The 19,904-nt window shown below is 33.1% G+C and overlaps 1 protein-coding gene across 1 annotated transcript in view; it reads left to right on the forward strand.

Annotated features, from left to right (window-relative positions):
- Positions 1 to 19,904, forward strand: part of Ift80 (intraflagellar transport 80) — a 137,948-nt gene that overhangs the window by 83,135 nt on the left and 34,909 nt on the right. Inside the window, exons 12-17 of the mRNA XM_048802863.1 lie at positions 6,839 to 6,992; positions 10,142 to 10,277; positions 10,672 to 10,819; positions 12,283 to 12,454; positions 13,461 to 13,550; positions 13,651 to 13,823. Coding sequence (XP_048658820.1) covers positions 6,839 to 6,992; positions 10,142 to 10,277; positions 10,672 to 10,819; positions 12,283 to 12,454; positions 13,461 to 13,550; positions 13,651 to 13,823 — 873 coding nt within the window. The remainder of the gene's footprint in view (positions 1 to 6,838; positions 6,993 to 10,141; positions 10,278 to 10,671; positions 10,820 to 12,282; positions 12,455 to 13,460; positions 13,551 to 13,650; positions 13,824 to 19,904) is intronic.

Consider the following 19,904-nt stretch of genomic DNA (forward strand, 5'->3'; position numbering starts at 1 on the left):
GTGTGTGTGTATGTGTATATATATATATATATATATTTTTTTTTTTTGCGGGGGGGTGCTGGGGATTGAACCCAGGGCCTTGTGCATGCAAGGCAAGCACTCTGCTAACTGAGCCGGTGGAAAACATTTTAAGTGTATTTAAAAAAAAAAAAAAAAAAAAAAAAAAGTGGGGAGAAGGGGACTTTTACTATATCACTCAATGGTTAATCACCCCTGGGTTTAATCCCTGGCATCAAAAAGTAAAAAATCTAAGTTAATAAAGTGGAAGAAAGGTATGAATAAAATTTCTATTAAAACCTATGCCAGTTTAGTATTTATAAATAACTTTGTTAAGTGATTTGGAATTTCATAGTACAATGAAACCATTTTATTTAATTTTTTTTAAATTTTTTAAATTGATTTTATTATTTTTTTTATTATTAGTTGTTCAAAACATTACAAAGCTCTTGACATATCATATTTCATACATTTGATTCAAGCAGATTATGAACTCCCATTTTTACCCCGTATACATATTGCAGATTCACATCGTTTCCACATCCACTTTTTTACATACTGCCATACTAGTGTCTGTTGTATTCTGCTGCCCTTCCTATCCTCTACTATCCCCCCTCCCCCCCATCTTCCCTCTCTACCCCATCTACTGTAATTCATTTCTCTCTCTTGTTTTTTTTCCCCTTTCCCCTCACTTCCTCTTATATGTAATTTTGTATAACAATGAGGGTCTCCTTCCTTTACCATGCAATTTCCCTTCTCTCTCTCTTCCCCCCGCCCAACCCTGTTTAATGGTGATCTTCTTCTCATGTTCTTCCTCCCTATTCTATTCTTAGTTGCTCTACTTATATCAAAGATGACATTTGGCATTTGTGAAACCATTTTATTAAGGTATCACTGTATTAAAGATTCAATTATCTGGCAGATGTTATAGAATTCTTACTGTGGGCCAAATACTTTTTTTTTTTTTGAAGATATAAAAAGGAACAGATAGTTTATTATATGTTTGTTTATTTTCTACACTATCTATCTACACATGCTGTGAAGCAAACTAATGTAAAGTGAGGGATTGGGACATTCTGGAAATGAGGAAGGGGAATGACTATAGGAAAGATTCTGAGATGAGAATGCTTGGCATGTTAAAAGGAATTGCCAGAAGGCCATGTAATTGGATGACCATGAAAGAGTAGCAAGAGATGAGGACAGAGAGAGAGGCAAGAACCAGATCACATAGAGACTGGACTATGGTAAGGATATAAGCATACAGGAAACTGGGGAAGTAAGCCTTTTTATCTTATAGGCTTTTTTCCTAGTTAAGTGAGATGGAAGACAAAAAACAGGGAGGAAGTTTTGAAGGGGTTTGTAAATCAGTAGTTCTGTTTTTGTCATGATATGTTTAAATGCTTCATAGACATCAAGCAGAGATGGAAGTAAACCAATAAATGCAGAAAAAGCATTTGACAAAAATAGAGAAACCTTTAATGTTCAAAATACTAGAAAAACTAGGGGTAGTAGTTTTCTTCAACATTGTAAAAGCTATCTATGCTAAACCCAAGGCCAACATCATTCTAATGGGAAAAAATTGAAAACATTCCCTCTAAAAACTGGAACAAGACAAGAATGCCTTCTTTTACCACTTTTATTCAACACAGTCCTGGAAACTCTAGCCAGAGCAATCAGACAGATAAAAGAAATTAAAGAGATACAAAAAGGAAAAGAAGAACTCAAACTATCCCTATTTGCCAATGACATGATTCTATATCTAGAAGACCCAAAAAATTCTACCAGAAAACTTCTGGAACTCACAAATGAATTTAGCAAAGTAGCAGAAAATAAAGCTAACATTCCTATACATCATTTGCATTCCTGTACATCAGTGATGAATCTACTAAAAGAGAAATTAGGAAAATTACCCAAATCATAATAGCCTAAAAAAGAAAATAAAATATTTGGGAATCTAATAAAAGAGGTGAGAGACCTCTACAATAAAAACTATAAAACACTAAAGAAAGAAATTGAAGAAGATCTTAGAAGCTAGAAAGTTCTCTCATGCTCTTAGATAGGCAGAATTAACATTCTTGAAATGGCCTTACTGCCAAAAGCGCTATACAGATTTAATGTATTAAAATTCCAATGACGTTCTTCATAGAAATAGAAAAAGCAATCATAAAATTCATTTGGAAAAGTAAGAGGCCCAAAATAGCCAAAGCAAGAAAGGTTAAACAGGAGACATCACAATACCAGACCTTAAATTATACTACACAGCTATAATAAGAAAAACAGCGTGATATTGGCACCAAAGCTGACACATAGACCAATGGTGCAGAATAGATGACACAGAGACAAACCGACATAAATATAGTCAGGTCTTTCTAGACAAATGCACCATAAGCATACATTGGAGAAAAGATAGCTTCTTCAACTAATATTGCTAGGAACACAGGAAATCCATATGTAGCAAAATGAAATTAAACCCCTATCTCTAACCCTGCACAAAAATTAAGTCAAGTGGATCAAAGACTTAGGAACTAGAACACAGACCCTGGGCCTAATAGAAGAGAAAGTAGGCCCAATTCTCCAACATGTTGACTTAGGAACTGACTTCCTTAACAAGACTCCTAAAGTGCAAGAAGTAAAATTAAGATTTAACAAATGGGATGGAATCAAAACTAAAAAGCCTTTTTACAGCAAAGGCAACAATCAACAACCTGAACAGAGAACCTACAGAATGGGAGCAAATCTTTACCACATGTACCTCAGATGGAGCATTAATCTCCAAGTTATGTAAAGAACAAAAAACTCAACACCAATAAAACAAATAATACAATCAATAAATGGACTAAGGAACTGAACAGACACTTCACAGAAGAAGAAATACAATTGATCAACAAACATATGGAAAAATGTTCATTATCTCTAGCAATTAGAATACAAATACAATCTCACCGTGGTCAGAATGGCAATTATCAAGAACACAAGCAACAATAAATGTTGATGAGGATGTGGAGAAGAAGGCATACTCATACATTGCTGGTGGGACTGCAAATTGGTGCCACCATCATTGAAAGTGGTATGGAGATTCTTTAGAAAACTTGGAATGGAACCACCATTTGACCCAGGTATGTCACTCCTTGGTTTATACGCAAAGGTCTTAAAATCAGCATATGATCAGCAGTGATGCAAACACTAAGGTATGGAACCAAACTAGGTGCCCTTCAACAGATGAAAGGATGAAGAAAATGTAGTATATATACACAATGGAATGTTACTAAGCCATAGAAAAGAATGAAATTATGTCATTTTCCAGTAAATGGATGGATCTAGTACTATCATGCTATGTGAAATAAACCAATCCCAAAAGACCAAAGGCAGGATATCTTCTCTGATACGTGAATGCTAACTCATAATAAGGGGTTAGTTGTAGGGAAGAATAGAAGTACTTTGCATTAGACAAAGGGGAATGAAGGGAAGGGAGGGAGAATGGGAATAGGAAAAATAGTAGAATGAATTGGACATTACTATCCTATTTGCACATATGATTACACTACCAATGTAATTCCACATCATGTACAAACATAAGAATGAGAAGTTATATTTCATATATGTATAAAATGTCAAAATACATTCTACTATCATGTATAACTAATATGAACAAATAAAAAAGAGAAAGAAATGAAAAGTAAACAACAGGGTAAATAAGTACAGGGCTCAGGAGAGAAGTTGGGTGTAGTGATTTAAATGTAGAAGTTACTGGTATACTCCTAGTGCTTAAAGCCTTGGCACAGAATGAAATCACCTGGGAAAAAGTGTATATAGAGAAAGAAACCAAGTACTGACTGAGCACATTGATATTAAAGACAAGTAAGAGAAAGAGGAGCTAGTGAGATAAGAGGAAAACCAGGAGGGTGAATAATCTCTAAATCCTAGTATACAACTATTAAATAGCCGTTTCTCTTTTTTAATGCATGTTGTAAAACATTGTCTGTTACTGTTAACACTTTACTAAAAAAATCTAACTTGAGTGTTTAGTTCCGGCCATGGAAGATGAAACTAAGGAGCTAGGAAACTATCCCACTTTTTAATTTTCAGTATTTTCAGGTAGTATCACCTCTCATACTCTAAAATAGAGTAATTCTGGCTATTTAGGCTTTCTTTGAAAGAGGACATTTGGTAGTTGATTTGTTTTTAAACAACTTCATTTCTGACTAAAAACTTTTAATAAAGTATGTGTATTTCCAACTGAATATAAGCTTGTTTTTTCTATAATCAATTTACATACAAAACATGTTTTACTACTACTATTTTTTTTTCAATACTGGTGATCAAACCCAGGGCCTTATACATGCTCGTCAAGCACACTACTGCTTATCTACATCCCAAGTCCTTTGTAATTTAAATTTTATTTTGATGCAGAGTCTAACTAAATTGTTGAAATTGGCCTCCAACTTGCTGTCCTCCTGCATCAGTCACCTGAGTTTCTGGAATTACAGGTGTGCACTATTGCACTTAGCTTGTATTTCATTAGTCTTTATTCTTCTGATAATTCATAAAATTTTAGAGCTAGAGGAATTATGAACATTTCCAGAAATATATATATATTTATATGCCAATAATTATTTATATAAAGTTTGATTGTTAAGCTATTGACTATTAAGCTATAACTATTTTAGTTATGCAGTTAGTTCTATTTTGCTGTAAACAGAAAATCACAAAGACTAAAATAAAATTATTGTAGAACATGAATAAAATGAGAGGGAAGGCCTGGGGTTGTGGCTCAGCAGTAATGTGCTTGCTTAGCACGTGTGAGGCCCTGGGTTCGATTCTCAGCACCACATAAAAACAGGTAAACGAAATAAAAGTATTGTGTCCAACTACAGCTAAAAAATAAATTAAAAAAAAAAGTTAGAAAATTGAGAGGGAAAATATTTTCCTATTTTGGCTAAGTAATATTATGTTTACTATTCTAATAATAGTAAACATAATTGAAGTACCTGGCATCTTTAACGTGTAGAGGGAGCCATCTACATGTGATATCAATGGTTTCTTCTTAATTTGAGAGCTCCTTTATAGTTAGGTTTCTTGGGTCAAGTATAGTACTCTACATTGTAATAAGTGCTCAATAAGTAGATGTTGGTAACTTTGAATGTCTCTTTGAGTGATTAAGTACTAGAATTACTGCTTTTACCTTCCTTCTTTCCCCCCATCTACCTTGCAGAGATATGCTTTGATATTAGTGTGGGTAATTATTAGAAAGATGTCTGGGTGTGTGGGAGTGGAAATTAGGGAGCAGTTGTTTATGTCTAGAAGCAACTCTTAGCTCCCAGCTCCTTAGTTGTTCCCTCTGCCAGTTTCTGTTATATGTGAACATTGAAACACAGGTCTAACCTCCCATAGATCAGATCTACTTACTGTTGAGGGAAAAAGTAGATGAGTTCATCCACATGTACCTAGCTCTATATAATATGTACAGTTAGAAAAAGGATAGAAGGCTTTTTAAAAACATTATTCATTTGTATAGCTATGAAAATAATTGGCTTTAGCCAAGCCCAAAGTACTTTTTAAAATGGAAGACAATTTTTTTCTAATTTTTCTTTATGTGTTTAATTAAGATCTCTGCTATAGTATTTTTTTCATTTTTCTCAACATAATTGACAATCTTAGAATATAACTAAATATTGTAATGGGATTTTCTCTGTGAATATAGCCAGTAACCAACCTCAAACTTAACATCCTATGGCGTTCTACAAGCTAATAATTTATTAAAAATATGGTCTTCTTGAATTAAATATGCTTTATATATATTATTATATGTATCTCAAAACCACTGTCATGTTTGAGAGTAGGAGAAACTTTGGTGAAACAGAAAAGGGAATAGAGGCAGCATTTGTTTCAGGCTTCTTCAGAACATCATAGAAAGGTTGGAATTGGAGATCGAGAACTTGGAAATCAGGAACGGGTCCTTATCCCCAGGTGTTGAAGATTAAACACCCGAGAAACACCCAAGCAAACATAGAAAGCAAGTCTTATTTAAGAAAGAGGCAGGTACAGAGACAGCAGAGAAGGGGGTCCATAGCTGAGAATTTGGGGGAGGGGATGGTCTTGTCTCATTTATAAATCCCAGAATCCCTGTTTTAATCCCAGCTTAAGGAGCAGGAGCACAGGGGTAATCACTTGTGCATTCCCAGAGGTGTTAGCAACCCATGGGGCAGAGAAGGGGAAAGTTAGCTGTTAGCAACCCATTTCCTTTTCTTTGATAGCCAACCCTCATTTTTCTAAGATCATTTATTATCTAGCTGACTACTTGTCTTTTGCCCCTATCTCAGAATGCTATAATCTTCAGTCTTATTCCTATCTCCAGAGGTCAGAAACATAAAAGTTCCATCCTTCAAATCACATGCTTGGTGCTTTTGATTATCAGCCCTGTCCTGAGGTTTTCCAGGTACCCACCAAGATTCTGATTGATATAACAAAGAAAGTCCTGTCACTCAGGAAATTTTAAGGGTTTTTAAAGCTTCCAGCCAGGAACCCACAATGACAGAAAATTAGCAGCACATGTTGTCTGGCATCATAGCACCTGACACATTTTTTCTTTGTGGGATGTGATATTCTATGATATATGGGTCTAAACCAGAGATAGCAGAATTACAAATTTGAATTTCCATTGTTGAGCCTATAGAGAGGCATTGATGCCTTAGATAAATAACAGTTTTAAATAAATGTATGTTTTAGGAATATTCATTTCCACTGTTTTCATAAGGAATGTAACCCCATTAATAAAAAGGAATTTGATGCGGTTGTTTTTCTTTGCCAATAGATACTCAGAGTTTCAGAGAGTTAAATAATTTCTCATGAGGATTATGATAATTCTCCCAAAATTTACCAATAAAAATGCTAATATAAAACACCATGTAATGTTATACCTTTTTTTTCAAGTAATCTTCCTTTTTGAGGCATCAACTGGAAAACCACTAGGTGATGGGAAGCTTCTTTCTCATAAGGTAATGGACATTAGCTATTTCTAATGTAAATAACTACTTTTTGTTTACTTTTAAAAATAGTTTCAAGGAGGAGAACAGAAATTAGTCTTATATTTAAAATCAGTGTGCATTTTACATATTTTGCCTAAAAATGTCACAAAGACTAGGCTCAGATAAAATCTGCAATAGGAAGCTATTATGAAAATTAATTGAATAAAAGGATCTGACTGATATGTCTATTTTCCAGGTTTTTTAGTGCTTTTTAACAGCATATTTTATACTGATTAAGCTTTCAGGACCTAGCAATAAATAAAAGCTAATTTTTATTTTAAACCTCTTGCAGTTTTTTCATTGATTTATCCTTAAACAGCATTTTCTTTAAGACTATAATTACTCCATAAAGAAGTATAAAAATTTTTTATTGGCTTTTCATTTTTTTAATCTTAAAAAAAAGGAGCTCATTATATTACTGTGTCAAACAAGTGATGTGTTGGGTCTTAAGATGCTTTTAACTCAGTTGTTTTATACTTCTAAAAAACTGTTACTCTAAATTGTATTCTTCTTTCTATAAGTGCTGTTTTTAAATCTGAATAATGGATACATTCACTGATGTGGTTCAGAAATCAAAAAACATGAAAAAGTTTTACTATTATACCTGTTACTCATGAATACAGTTACTCCCTATCAAATAAGTAACCACTGTTATTAATCTCATATATACTTTCATAAATTTTTAGTGTATGTACAAACAAAACTGATATTTGATCTTTTTCCTCCTCTTAACCAAAAATGTAGTGTATAGCTTGGCACCTTGCTATTTTCACACAACACACTATTTCTGGAGATTTTTCCGTATCTATACATACTGTGCTTTCCCAATCCTTTTTCCTTCTACCATATAATGTACATTTTATGGATATATCAGAATTTATTTAACCTGGGCCCAGAGGGTGGACACTTAAGTTCTCTCTAGTCTTTTGCTTTTATAGTACTGCCAAGGTGAGTTACTTTGCTTATACATCATCTTGCTACAGTACTAGTTCTTCTTGCTACAGTTCTAGTATAACTGGCATTAATTCATGAAATGTTTCTGGCCCGAAAGATATGAGCATTTGTAATTTTAATGAGAGTTGTCAAGTTATCTTCCAAAGAGAGTGAATCAGTCTCACTTAGGAATATATGCATTGCCTGTTTCCCTACAACCTCTCCTTTATAAGTCATTTTAAATCAAGATGAAAATTTTTCCTTTTCAGTAGAAATAAGTATCTAAAAAATAAATTTCCCAAATAATAACAACCCAATCTAGAACTCAAATCTTTGTGTTATTAAATGAATATTAATTAGTACAGGGCAAAGTAGAAGGTTCTAATGAACAAAAAATTACTGTCATCTCCCACTACGAAGAATGACTCAGGATGAATAGAATAGAAATAGAGAGAGTAGAACTAGAAGATGGGGAAGTCCTGCTAAATGAAAAGGTAGACTCCTCCCCTTTGTGCATAGGTATTATTATTATTATTGTCCATGTTTAATTTTGATGGGGATTAATGCTTGGGGATTAAACCTAGGGCCTTGCACTTGCTAAATGGTAGGTGCTTTATAACTGAGCTACATCCCCAGTCCTTTTTATTTTTTATTTTGAGAACAGGGTTTCACTAAATTGGGGAGGGTCTTGCTAAGTTGCTGTGGCTGGCCTTTAACTTGCAATTCTCTTATGTCAGTTGCTAGGATTAGAGGTATGTGCCACTACACCTGGCAAAAATCAATTTCTTTAAAAGGTTTCCATTTTGAAAATTTCTAGCTGTATATTTCATGCATGTCTTAATATACATAGAACAAAATTCTTTACTTCCTTAAAATATAAATTGTGGTATTCCAGAAAAGAGCTGCATTTAACAAAAAATGTATTTGAATATGACCTATCAATTTGGATAGACGTATATTTTGTTTTGTTTTAAAAGGTGTTAATTACAGTACACGTAGATACAATGACTTGATGGTATGATCATGATTCTTGTTGAATTCACAGTTCCTAACTTCAGACACAGTAGGCAATAAATAAATAAATAATAAATAAATAAATCCCTGGACACTGTGGCATGCACCTGTAGTTCCAGCTACTTGAGAAGCTAACACAGGAAGATTGCTTGAGGCCAGGAATTTAAGACCAGCCTGGGCAACCTAGTCAGACCATGTTCTATGATCCCCCAGAAATCCCTTTTGGATTGAATTGAAATGAATCCATTCTAAACCATTTCTAAGTTATAAGAAAGTTTATCTTACTAGCCAATATGGTAGCTTAATGTAGGATGCCAGAAATACTCTTATTTCTGGAAAAGCAATGGTCTTGGAATCAGGAGGCTGAGTTGTTAAGTTTCAGATCTGTTTGGTACCAAATTTTTCTGAGCAAAATTGCTTAACAAATATGGGTCTGATTTGCAAAATAAGTATTATAATAATACCTATATAAGATTTCCTATTTCACAGGAAATGAATATGAAAAATCTATAAAATCTAAGGCTCTGGAAGAATGAAATATTTCTACATATGTCCAAATTTTATTTTTAACTAATTCTTAAGATATAGGTATTAGCTAGTATACTTAGAATACATTCTTTTTGTGATAGGGGGGACCAGGGATTGAATTCAGGGGCACTTGACCACTGAGCCACACCCTCAGCCCTATTTTGTATTTTATTTAGAGGCAGGGTCTCATTGAGTTGCTCAGTGCCTCGCTTTTGCCGAGGCTGGCTTTGAACTTGTGATCTCCTGTCTCAGCCTCCTGAGCTGCATGCCACCACCGTGCCCAACTTAGAATACATTTTGGTAAGAAGGGCTTGTTCATTGAACTAAACCTCTCATTTGCCCCACCTTTTTCACCTGATCCTTTATGGATAATTCAGCAGGTTTCTCAGTGTACAGCATATCTATATACACTTTATTATGTTTTAAAGGCTATCTTTGCCTTGGATTGTAGGAAAAGAAGCTAAATTTTAGTGTAGCTTTTGAATTATTAATATATTAGCAACTTAAAATTATTTAAAAGGGACATTTTATCATTATAAATACGTGACATTTAATTGATCTTTAAATAAATATTATGATTAAATGATCAAAATGGTCTTGCAACTAAAACTAGTCCAACATTTATATATTTTTTAAAATTTTAGAATGAAATCTTGGAAATTGCTCTGGATCAAAAAGGACTTACCAATGATAGAAAAATTGCATTCATTGATAAAAATAGAGATCTCTATATCACTTCAGTGAAACGATTTGGGAAGGAAGAACAAATTATCAAACTTGGTAAGATTTTAATATGTTTTATATATTTAATTATTTTCTTAGCTCTACTCTATCTGTCATGTACCATTTTCCTTGCTTGAATGAATCTTAAAATGTTTTGGTCTCACATTTCTTAGCTGTTTCACTCCATTTTAATATCAAGTCTTTAACTACTGCACCTAAATTGGCATTGAAAAAAAGACCTACAAATTAAAAATGTAATGGCTTAAAGTAGAAGATTCAAATATGTTCATTAATTTTTATGTGAATTTTGAATGTTTTATCATCATACATTCAGAAAGTAGAGACATCATTACCAAAAGTTAAATGGGATCTTGTTAGCTGATTTTAAAGATGTATTTTTGATACTTATATATCAAAACTAATAGAACATTAATATTCTTGTTAAATTAAGGAACAATGGTGCATACTTTGGCATGGTGTGATACATGCAATATCCTTTGTGGACTTCAAGATACGCGATTCACAGTGTGGTATTACCCCAATACGGTTTATGTGGACAGAGACATTTTGCCTAAAACTTTGTATGAAAGAGATGCAAGGTAACATTTTACTACATAGAAATCTGTGTTGTGGTAAATGAAACTATAATAGACTGTCATATATTCACTCTGATTTCAATTCTACACGGTATCTTATTTTAATCAAATAAATTGATCAGCTAAAACTAGCTTAATGAGGTCTAAGTGATGGAATTGAATTGAATATATAATATGAACTATTTATTTGCCTCTTAATATAATTTTCAAGCTTAGTAGTATTTAATGGTAGCTTCGATAATTTTCTTCAATGTGATTTAGTGATTTTAATACAGGCACTGTTAAGATTTTTCAGTGAAGCACAACTTTGTGATAACTACCCAAAACACAGATTATCATAGACTTCAAGACATTCAGGAATGTATATGTCTTTTAAATTGAATTTTTTGGTTTAGACTAAAAGTAAAAAAAAAAAAAAAAAAAAAAAAAAAAAGATTATAGGAAAACTCTTGGAGAAAATATAAGTTTGAGAAAAGGCTTCTATGAAAACCATAACTTGGTTTTCAAATCTGTTCTGAGTCTGTTTGTTTTTGCAGTGCTGGGGATCAAACCCAGGGCCTTAGACAGGCTAAGCAAGTGCTCTACCACTGACTACATGCCTAGAATTTGAGTTCATTTTTAATATTTGAGTTGATGGCCATAGGAAAATCAGAGGGATAGCAAAATAAAACCACTTAATTTTTAAATTAAGGAAGTTAGTTACTTATTTAAAGTTTACCTTTTTATTATTAGAAACTAATATATAATCTTGGAATTCAGCTTAATTTTTATTAGTTTACCTCTTTTACTTCTAAAAACAAAAGTTTAGTTATTTAATCATTTACATGATTTATCTTAAGATGGAAAAAATATGTGTTAACTTTCTATCACTGTAACAAATATCTGATATAATCAACTTATAAAGAGAAAAGGCTTATTTTGGTTTAGTTTCAGACCATGATTGGTTGGCCCTGTTGCTTTTAGACCTGTGGTGAGGTAACACATCATGGTAGGAGCATATGGTGGAGCAGAACCACCCACTTATGTCTCAAAAGTGAAATAGACATAGAGAAAGGGGCTAGGGTCCCACTGTCCCTTGAGGGGCATTCTCCCAAATGACCTAAAGACCTCCTACTAGGCCCCATCACTTCCTCAGAGCATCACCCTTGGGAGCAAGCCTTTAACCACATGGACCTTGAGGGAACACAAGGTCCAAACTAGCAAAAGGTCACTTTAGATGCTTTTAAGAATAGCTTCAACTACATAAGAACTTTTGTCACTTTAGATTGAAAGTATATATTTCTTCAAATATGTGCATATAGCAAGTTAGATTCAAATATTTATTTGAATACATATATAACTTTGGAGGGAACATTTTAGAGTTTGAAAACTCCCTATGCGTGTCAGGGGTCTACTTCTCAAATTTATTACTATGAAAATTTTGCTCAGAATGTGACCTTAAATTGCCTTTTGTTATTTTTTAACAGTGAATTTAATAAAAATCCTCATATTGTGAGTTTTGTTGGAAATCAGGTAACTATAAGAAGAGCTGATGGCTCCCTGGTACACATCAGCATATCACCATATCCTGCTATTCTCCATGAATATGTAAGCAGTTCAAAATGGGAGGATGCTGTAAGACTTTGTCGCTTTGTTAAGGTACTTTACATTTCAGATACATAGTTATGTATATATTGTGAATGGGTTTACCTTTTTGCATGATGAGTAATGATAAAACTAAGGAGTAAAAATTTTATAAATAGGATCATGTCTTTTGCTTTATAAATGAACATGAGCAATTCAGAGGAATTGCTGTGTGATTTATTCTTTGAAGAAGCTATAATTAGATCAGTAGTTTGTAAATACTAGCATATATAAAAATCTTCTGTGGAACTTTTTATAAAAGTTTCCTAAATTCTACCCCACAGAGATTTTAATTCATTAAGTCTGGGTTGAGGATTAGGCATATTTTTTAAGTTCCTCTAATGGTTCTTTTGTATAACTAAGATTAAGAATCTCTTCTTTAGATCAGCATTTCGCATTTCTCAAATTATTTGAATTCAGTATTTTCCAAAAATGTTTGATCATAGATCTCTTTTATTGAATATCAGTTAACATCCCTCAGAATACACTTTGTAAAATAACAGATGCTTTTCCTTATAATGAATTGGTAGTAGCTGTTTGTCACTATAGTATTGTTTGAGAACATCACACAATTATGTTCCTCTGCTTCCCTGTAATTTATAATTTCTGGTCCCTCATTAAAGAGACGGGAGGGCTTATGCCCTTAAATTATTTCAAATTAAAAACAAAACAAAACAAAATAACAACCTTGGGCTGAGTGTAACTCAGTGGTAGAACAGTTGCCTACCATGTGCCAGACCTTGGATCTAGTTCCCAGTATCACAAAAATAAATAAGCAAATAAATAAATCCTTGATAACTAGAAAAGTATTTAGAAAATTTTACTTGAAAATTCTCTGTTATTAATGTATTTTTAACAAAGTAACCACGATGAAATCCTCACATTATTTTTTTAGTTTTTTTCATTGCCATGTTCCATAATTTAATTTTTTAAATTAACTGCTTTAATTATTATTTTACTAGGAATTTGTTTTAAGACAGTTCAGCCATGTAGTTGAGGTAATTCTTATGTTTTACTTTAGGAGCAAACCATGTGGGCTTGCCTAGCTGCTATGGCAGTTGCTAATCGAGACATGACTACTGCAGAAATAGCCTATGCAGCAATTGGTGAGGTAAGTAAATAATGTTTACATATATAATGTGTAATTTTTCTCACCATAATTTGTCATATTTCTATTGTTTTTCACTTCAAATGTTTTTCTTTTGTTTTAGATTGATAAGGTTCAATACATCAATTCAATAAAAGATCTTCCCTCTAAAGAATCAAAAATGGCTCACATACTAATGTTTAGTGGAAACATACAGGAGGCTGAAATAATACTTCTTCAAGCTGGCCTTATTTATCAAGCAATTCAGATCAATATTAATCTCTATAACTGGGAAAGGTAATAAAAATGCTTTTCATTAATTCTAAAACCTGACTGACCTTAATGTATTTTTCCATTTAGCACTTAGTAAATTATATTTTTCTATTGTATTAATAGTTTCCTATCACCACACAGTTTATTTATATTTATATTTGTGAATAGTTTACAATTAAAGATTTATGTATTCTCTGAATTTGTGATTAGTTAAAAGTTGGGGGTGTGAAGAAGAGAGTCTATGATGTCTCCCAAATTTCTGATATTAATACTAAGAAGATGGTGGCACTGCTAGCAGATTTTGTAGCGAAGATAGTGAGTTCACTTTTAGCTAAGTAGAATTTGAAATACTTAATGAAGAAACATCTGATAATAGTTTATTGAATGGACCTGAAACTCATGAGAAACTTTTGAACAGGATTTTTAGATTATAAGTCACCAGGAAATGGACAATAGTTGAAGCAAGAAGAAAGGAGTGGTCAGGAGCAACGTTCCATTAGACTTTGGGACAAATTGCTTTCTGAGACAGAGTGGCATGCTAATCTTCTCTGATGTATTAAATCCTTCCACTCATTCTCAGAACGTGTATCCCAGTGAACAAAGATAACTCATATATCTCCCAATCGTAAGGCCTTATATTTATAACTCTTAGGCTGTCTACAAAAATTCTAATCTCTATCTCTGTTTTTCTCTTGAATAGAAGTAATAAAAATGGCAGATGGTTAATTTTGTGATATACTGTAATTGCTTTATTTATGTCCTAATGACCTATACTATTCATTTAATTCAGACATTCTATTTCTGTCCTTTTTTTGTTGGGGGTGGGGGTTAACTAGGGATTGAGCTCAGGGGAACATGGTCACTAAACCATATCCCCAGCCCTACTTTGTATTTTATTTGGAGACAGGAACTGACTGAGTTAACTTGATTTTGCTGAATCTGGCTTTGAACTTGTGATCCTCCTGCCTCAGCCTCCGGAGCTGCTGGAATTATAGACCTCCGCCACCACACTCAGCTATGTTCTTTATTCACACAAATTGGTTGTCATTGTTTTTAACTGAATAAAGAATCATGAAATATGTTGTTGGTACTGTAAAAATGCAAAGGCCATTGTCCTTGTCTGCAATTTATTCACAATTCATCTATTTAGATGCAGGATCTCTGGTCTAATTCCTAGGTCCTTGATCCACTTTGAGTTGAGTTTTGTACAGGGTGGAGGGAATTAATTAATTAATTAATTAATTAATTTCATTTTGCTGCATATGGATTTCCAGTTTTCCCAGCACCATTTGTTGAAGAGGCTATTTTTTCTCCAATATATGTTTTTGACACCTTTGTCTAGTCTGAGATAACTGTATTTATGTGGGTTAGTCTCTGTGTCCTAAATTCTGTACCATTGGTCTACATGTCTATTTTGGTGCCAATACCATGCTGATTTGTTACTATTGCTCTGTAGTATATAGTTCAAGGTCTGGTGTTGTGATGCTGCCTGCTTCACTTTTCTTGCTAAGGATTGCTTTGGCCATTCTGGGTCTCTTATTTTTCCAGATGGATTTTATGATTGCTTTTTCTATTTCTATAAAGAATGTCATTGGGAATTTGATTGGATTTGCATCAAATCTGTATAGTGCTTTTGGTAGTATGATCATTTTGACAATATTAATTCTGCCTATCCAAGAGATCTTTCTATCTTCTAAGGTCTTGTTTAATTTCTTAAAATAACTGGTTTGAGGAAAGAATATAGCTAAGATTAACCAAAAGAACTTGAAGAATGAAAAAAGAAAGAGATCAGCAGGTACATATCTGTTGAATATGAACATTCAAGTGTCTAGTTTAAGAAGAGGAATCAGCAAAAGAGATCAGGAAGAAACAAAAAGATGAAATTTTTAAAAAAAATTTATGGAAAAATTACAAACACAAAAATAGAATAGTATAGTTAATAGTATAGTAGTATACTAGTATAATAATATTATAGCAATATAATAATATAAGAGTAAAAATAGAGAATAGTATACTAATCTCCATGTACCCATCAGTCCTCTTCAATAATCAACCAATTTGTAGATAATCTCCCTTTTTTTTCTCTATTTAATGTGACCTAATCATAATCATCATATAATTTTACCTATAAATATTTTAGTTTATATCTCTAAAAGTTTTTTAATATAGTCCCAGTACTGTGATTGTATCTTTTTTTTTTAATTACTTTGTAGTTGTAGATGGATAACATGCCTTTATTTTATTTGTTTATTTTTATGGTGGGCTAAGGATGGAACTCAGTGCCTCATGCATGCTAGGCAAGTACTCTGCCACTGGGCTACAGCCCCAGCTCTCATGATCATATCTTAAAAGGTTCACATTTTTGTATTCAGTGCTCTTATTTCTCTGTTGATCTATAAATATTTTGTTTTATGGTTTGAATCAGGATCCAAAAAAAGATCCACATATTGTGATTAGTTGATGCATTCTTAAGGTGTTTTTTTTTGTTTGTTTGTTTTTTAAAGCATCGGTTCTTCTATTTCTGTTTATGTTTTCTTGCAATTTCTCCATTGAATGAACTGGCCCTATACAAACCCCATAGTCTGGACATTGTTGATTGTATCTTTATAGTATCATTATATTATTAGCATATTCCTCTATATCCTGAATTAGTTTCTGATTGGTTGTTGAATATAGAAACTTGGTAGGTTTAAATTTGATTTTTCTGGGGGAAGGGCTGGCTAAGGATCTATAATAGGTGGTGGTGTATATGTTTCCATGGTAACTATTTTTCTGATGTTAGTAAGCCATTGATGATCACTGTCTAGATCCATTAATTAGGGGTTATAAAGTTGTGCTATTTCTAATTCTGATATTCTAGAAGTATAGAACTTAAGTATTAGATGATGAATATATTAGATTACTTTTAAGATCCTTGAATTTCTATTATTTGTTTAAATTCTCTAGAAGAGAACAGATTTTATTTATTTATATGTGTTACTCTATATGAGAGGCATTGATGTTTTAAGTTATGCTTTTGTCTTTCCTATTTGTACTTGAAAATTGCTTGCAACCTAACAAGAAGCAGTTCTTTTTTTTTTTTAACATGACAGTGATTTTGAAATATTATACATACATAGAATAAGTATAACATGGTCTAATTAGGATCCCACCATTATTGTGGTTGTACTTAATGTGCAGTTGTATGGGTCGTGTATATACAAAGATAGGAAAGATATGTCCAATTCATCCTTTTGTCTTTCCTGTTGCCATCTTTCTTCCCTTCCCACTTTGTCCAGTCCAATGAACTGCTAATCTTTCTTCCCTTGTTAGCATCTACATATCAAAGAGAACATTCTGCTTTTGATTTTTTGGGATTGGGTTATTTTACATAGCATGATAGCCATTTATTTACCAGCAAATGTTATAATTTCATTCTCTTTTATGGCTGAGTAATATTACATTGAGTATATATACCATGTTTTCTTTATTCATTCTTCTGTTGTAGGGCACTTAAGTTGGTTCCATAATTTAGGTATTGTGAATTGAACTGCTGTAAACATTGATGAGGTTGTATCTCTGTAGTATGCTGATTTAGAATGTATTTTGCGTATAAACCAAGGAGTGGGATAGCTGAGTCAAATGATGGTTCCATTCCAAGTTTTCTGAGGAATCTCCATACTGCTTTCTAGATTCCTTATACCAATTTGCAGTCCCACCATTGATGTATGAGTGATCCTTTTCCCCACATTCTCACCAATATTTATTGTTGCTTGTATTCTTGATAATTGCCATTCTGGCTGGGATGAGATGAAATCTTAGAATAGTTTTGATTTGCATTTTTCTAATTGCTAGAGATGTTGAACATTTTAAAATGTTTGACCATTCATATTTCTTCTTCTGTGAAGTCTTTTTAGGAAGGAAGCCCATTTTTGGTGTTGAGTTTTTTGAGTTCTTTACATATCCTGAAGATTAATGCTGTATCTGAGGTACATGTGGTAAAGATTTGCTCCCATTCTGAGGGTTCTCTGTTCTCCTTATTGATTATTTTCTTTGCTGAGAAGAAGCTTTTTAGTTGGGTTCCATCCCATTTATTGATTCTTGATTTTATTTCTTGCGTTTTAAGAGTTGTTAAGAAAGTCAGTTCCTAAGCCAATATGGTGAAGATTTGGTCCTACTTTTCCCTCTATTTTAAAAAAATATTTATTTTTTAGTTGTAGTTGAACACAATACCTTTATTTTACTTATTTTTATGTGATGCTGAGGATTGAACCCAGGTCCTCACACATGCTAAGTGAGCGCTCTACCGCTGAGCCACAACCCCAGCCCCACTTACTTTTTCTTCTATTAGGCACAGGGTCTCTGTTCTCTTAGTTCTCTGCCTAAGTTTTTGATCCACTTTGTGTTTGATTTTGTGGAGGGTGAGAGATGGGGGTTTAATTTCATTTTGCTACTTATGGATTTCAAGTTTTCCTAGCAATGTTTGTTGAAGAGACTATCTTCTCCAATGTATGCTTATGGTACCTTTGTCTAGAATGAGATACTGTGTTTATGTGGTTTTGTCTCTGTGTCATCTATTCTGTTCCATTGGTCTATGTGTCTCTTTTGGTGCCAATACCATGCCATTTTTGTTACTCTGGCTCTGTAGTACAGTTCAAGATCTGGTATTATGATGCCTCCTGCTTCACTCATCTTGCTAAGGATTGCTTTGTCTGTTCTGGGCCTCTTACTTTTCCAAATGAATTTTATGATTGCTTTTTCTATTTCTATGAAGAATGTCATTGGGATTTTAATAGGAATCACATTAAATCTGTTTGGCGCTTTTGGTAGTATGGCCATTTTAAAATGTCTATTTTGCCTATCTAAAAGCATGAGAGATTTTTCTAGCTTCCAGGATCTTCTTCAATTTCTTTCCTGTAGTTTTCAATGTAGAGGTCTTGCACCTCTTTTATTAGACTGATTCCCAAATATTTTACTTTTTTTTCAGGCTACTGTGAATGAGGTAGTTTTCTTAATTTCTTTTGCAGTGGATTCATCACTTATGTATAGAAATGCATTTGATTTATGAGAGTTGATTTTATATCTTGCTTCTTTCCTGAATTCATTCACGAATTCTAGAAGTTTTCTGGTAGAATTCTTTGGCTCTTCTAAATATAGAATCATGTCATTGGCAAATAGTGATAGTTTGAGTTCTCCTTTTCCTATTTGTATCCAGTTTTTTGAACATGAAGGGGTGCTATATTTTGTCAAATGCTTTTTCTGCATCTATTGGTTTACTTCCATCTCTGGATGTCTATGAAGCATTTAAATGTATCATGACAAAAACAGAACTCTTGAAAAACTAGAGATGGTAGAAACATACCTCAACATTGTAAAAGCTATCCATGCTAAACACAAGGCCAAAATCATTCTAAATGGAAAAAAATTGAAAACATTCCCTCTAGAAACTGAAATAGACAAGAATGCACTCTTTCACCACTTCTATTCAACGTAGTCCTGGAAACTCTAGCCAGAGCAATTAGATGAAAGAAATTAAAGGCATACAAATAGGAAAAGAAGAATTCAAACTACCACTATTCTCATTTACCTCTAAGTATTTTTTTATTTCATTCCTGATTTCTTCTGCTATCCATTCATTATTCAATAATGTATTATTTAGTCTCCACATGTTGGAGTAGCTTTTGTTTTTTATTTTATCATCGATTTCTTTTTTTTAAAATTTTTATTGTTGGTTGTTGAAAACATTACATAGTTCTTGACATATCATATTTCACACTTTGATTCAAGTGGGTTATGAACTCCCATTTTTACCCCGTATACAGATTGCAGAATCACATCGGTTACACATCCACTGATTTACATATTGCCATACTAGTGTCTGTTGTATTCTGTTGCCTTTCCTATCCTCTACTATCCCCCCTCCCCTCCCCTCCCCTCCCCTCTTCTTTCTCTACTCTCTCTACTGTAATTCATTTCTCCCCCTTGTTTTTTTTTCCCTTTTATCTCACTTCCTCTTGTATGTAATTTTGTATAACCCTGAGGGTCTCCTTCCATTTCCATGCAATTTCCCTTCTCTCTCCCTTTCCCTCCCACCTCTCATCCCTGTTTAATGTTAATCTTCTTCTC

The sequence above is a fragment of the Marmota marmota genome, unplaced genomic scaffold, assembly GCF_001458135.2.
Source record: "Marmota marmota marmota unplaced genomic scaffold, marMar, whole genome shotgun sequence".
In the NCBI taxonomy this organism is placed as follows: domain Eukaryota; kingdom Metazoa; phylum Chordata; class Mammalia; order Rodentia; family Sciuridae; genus Marmota; species Marmota marmota.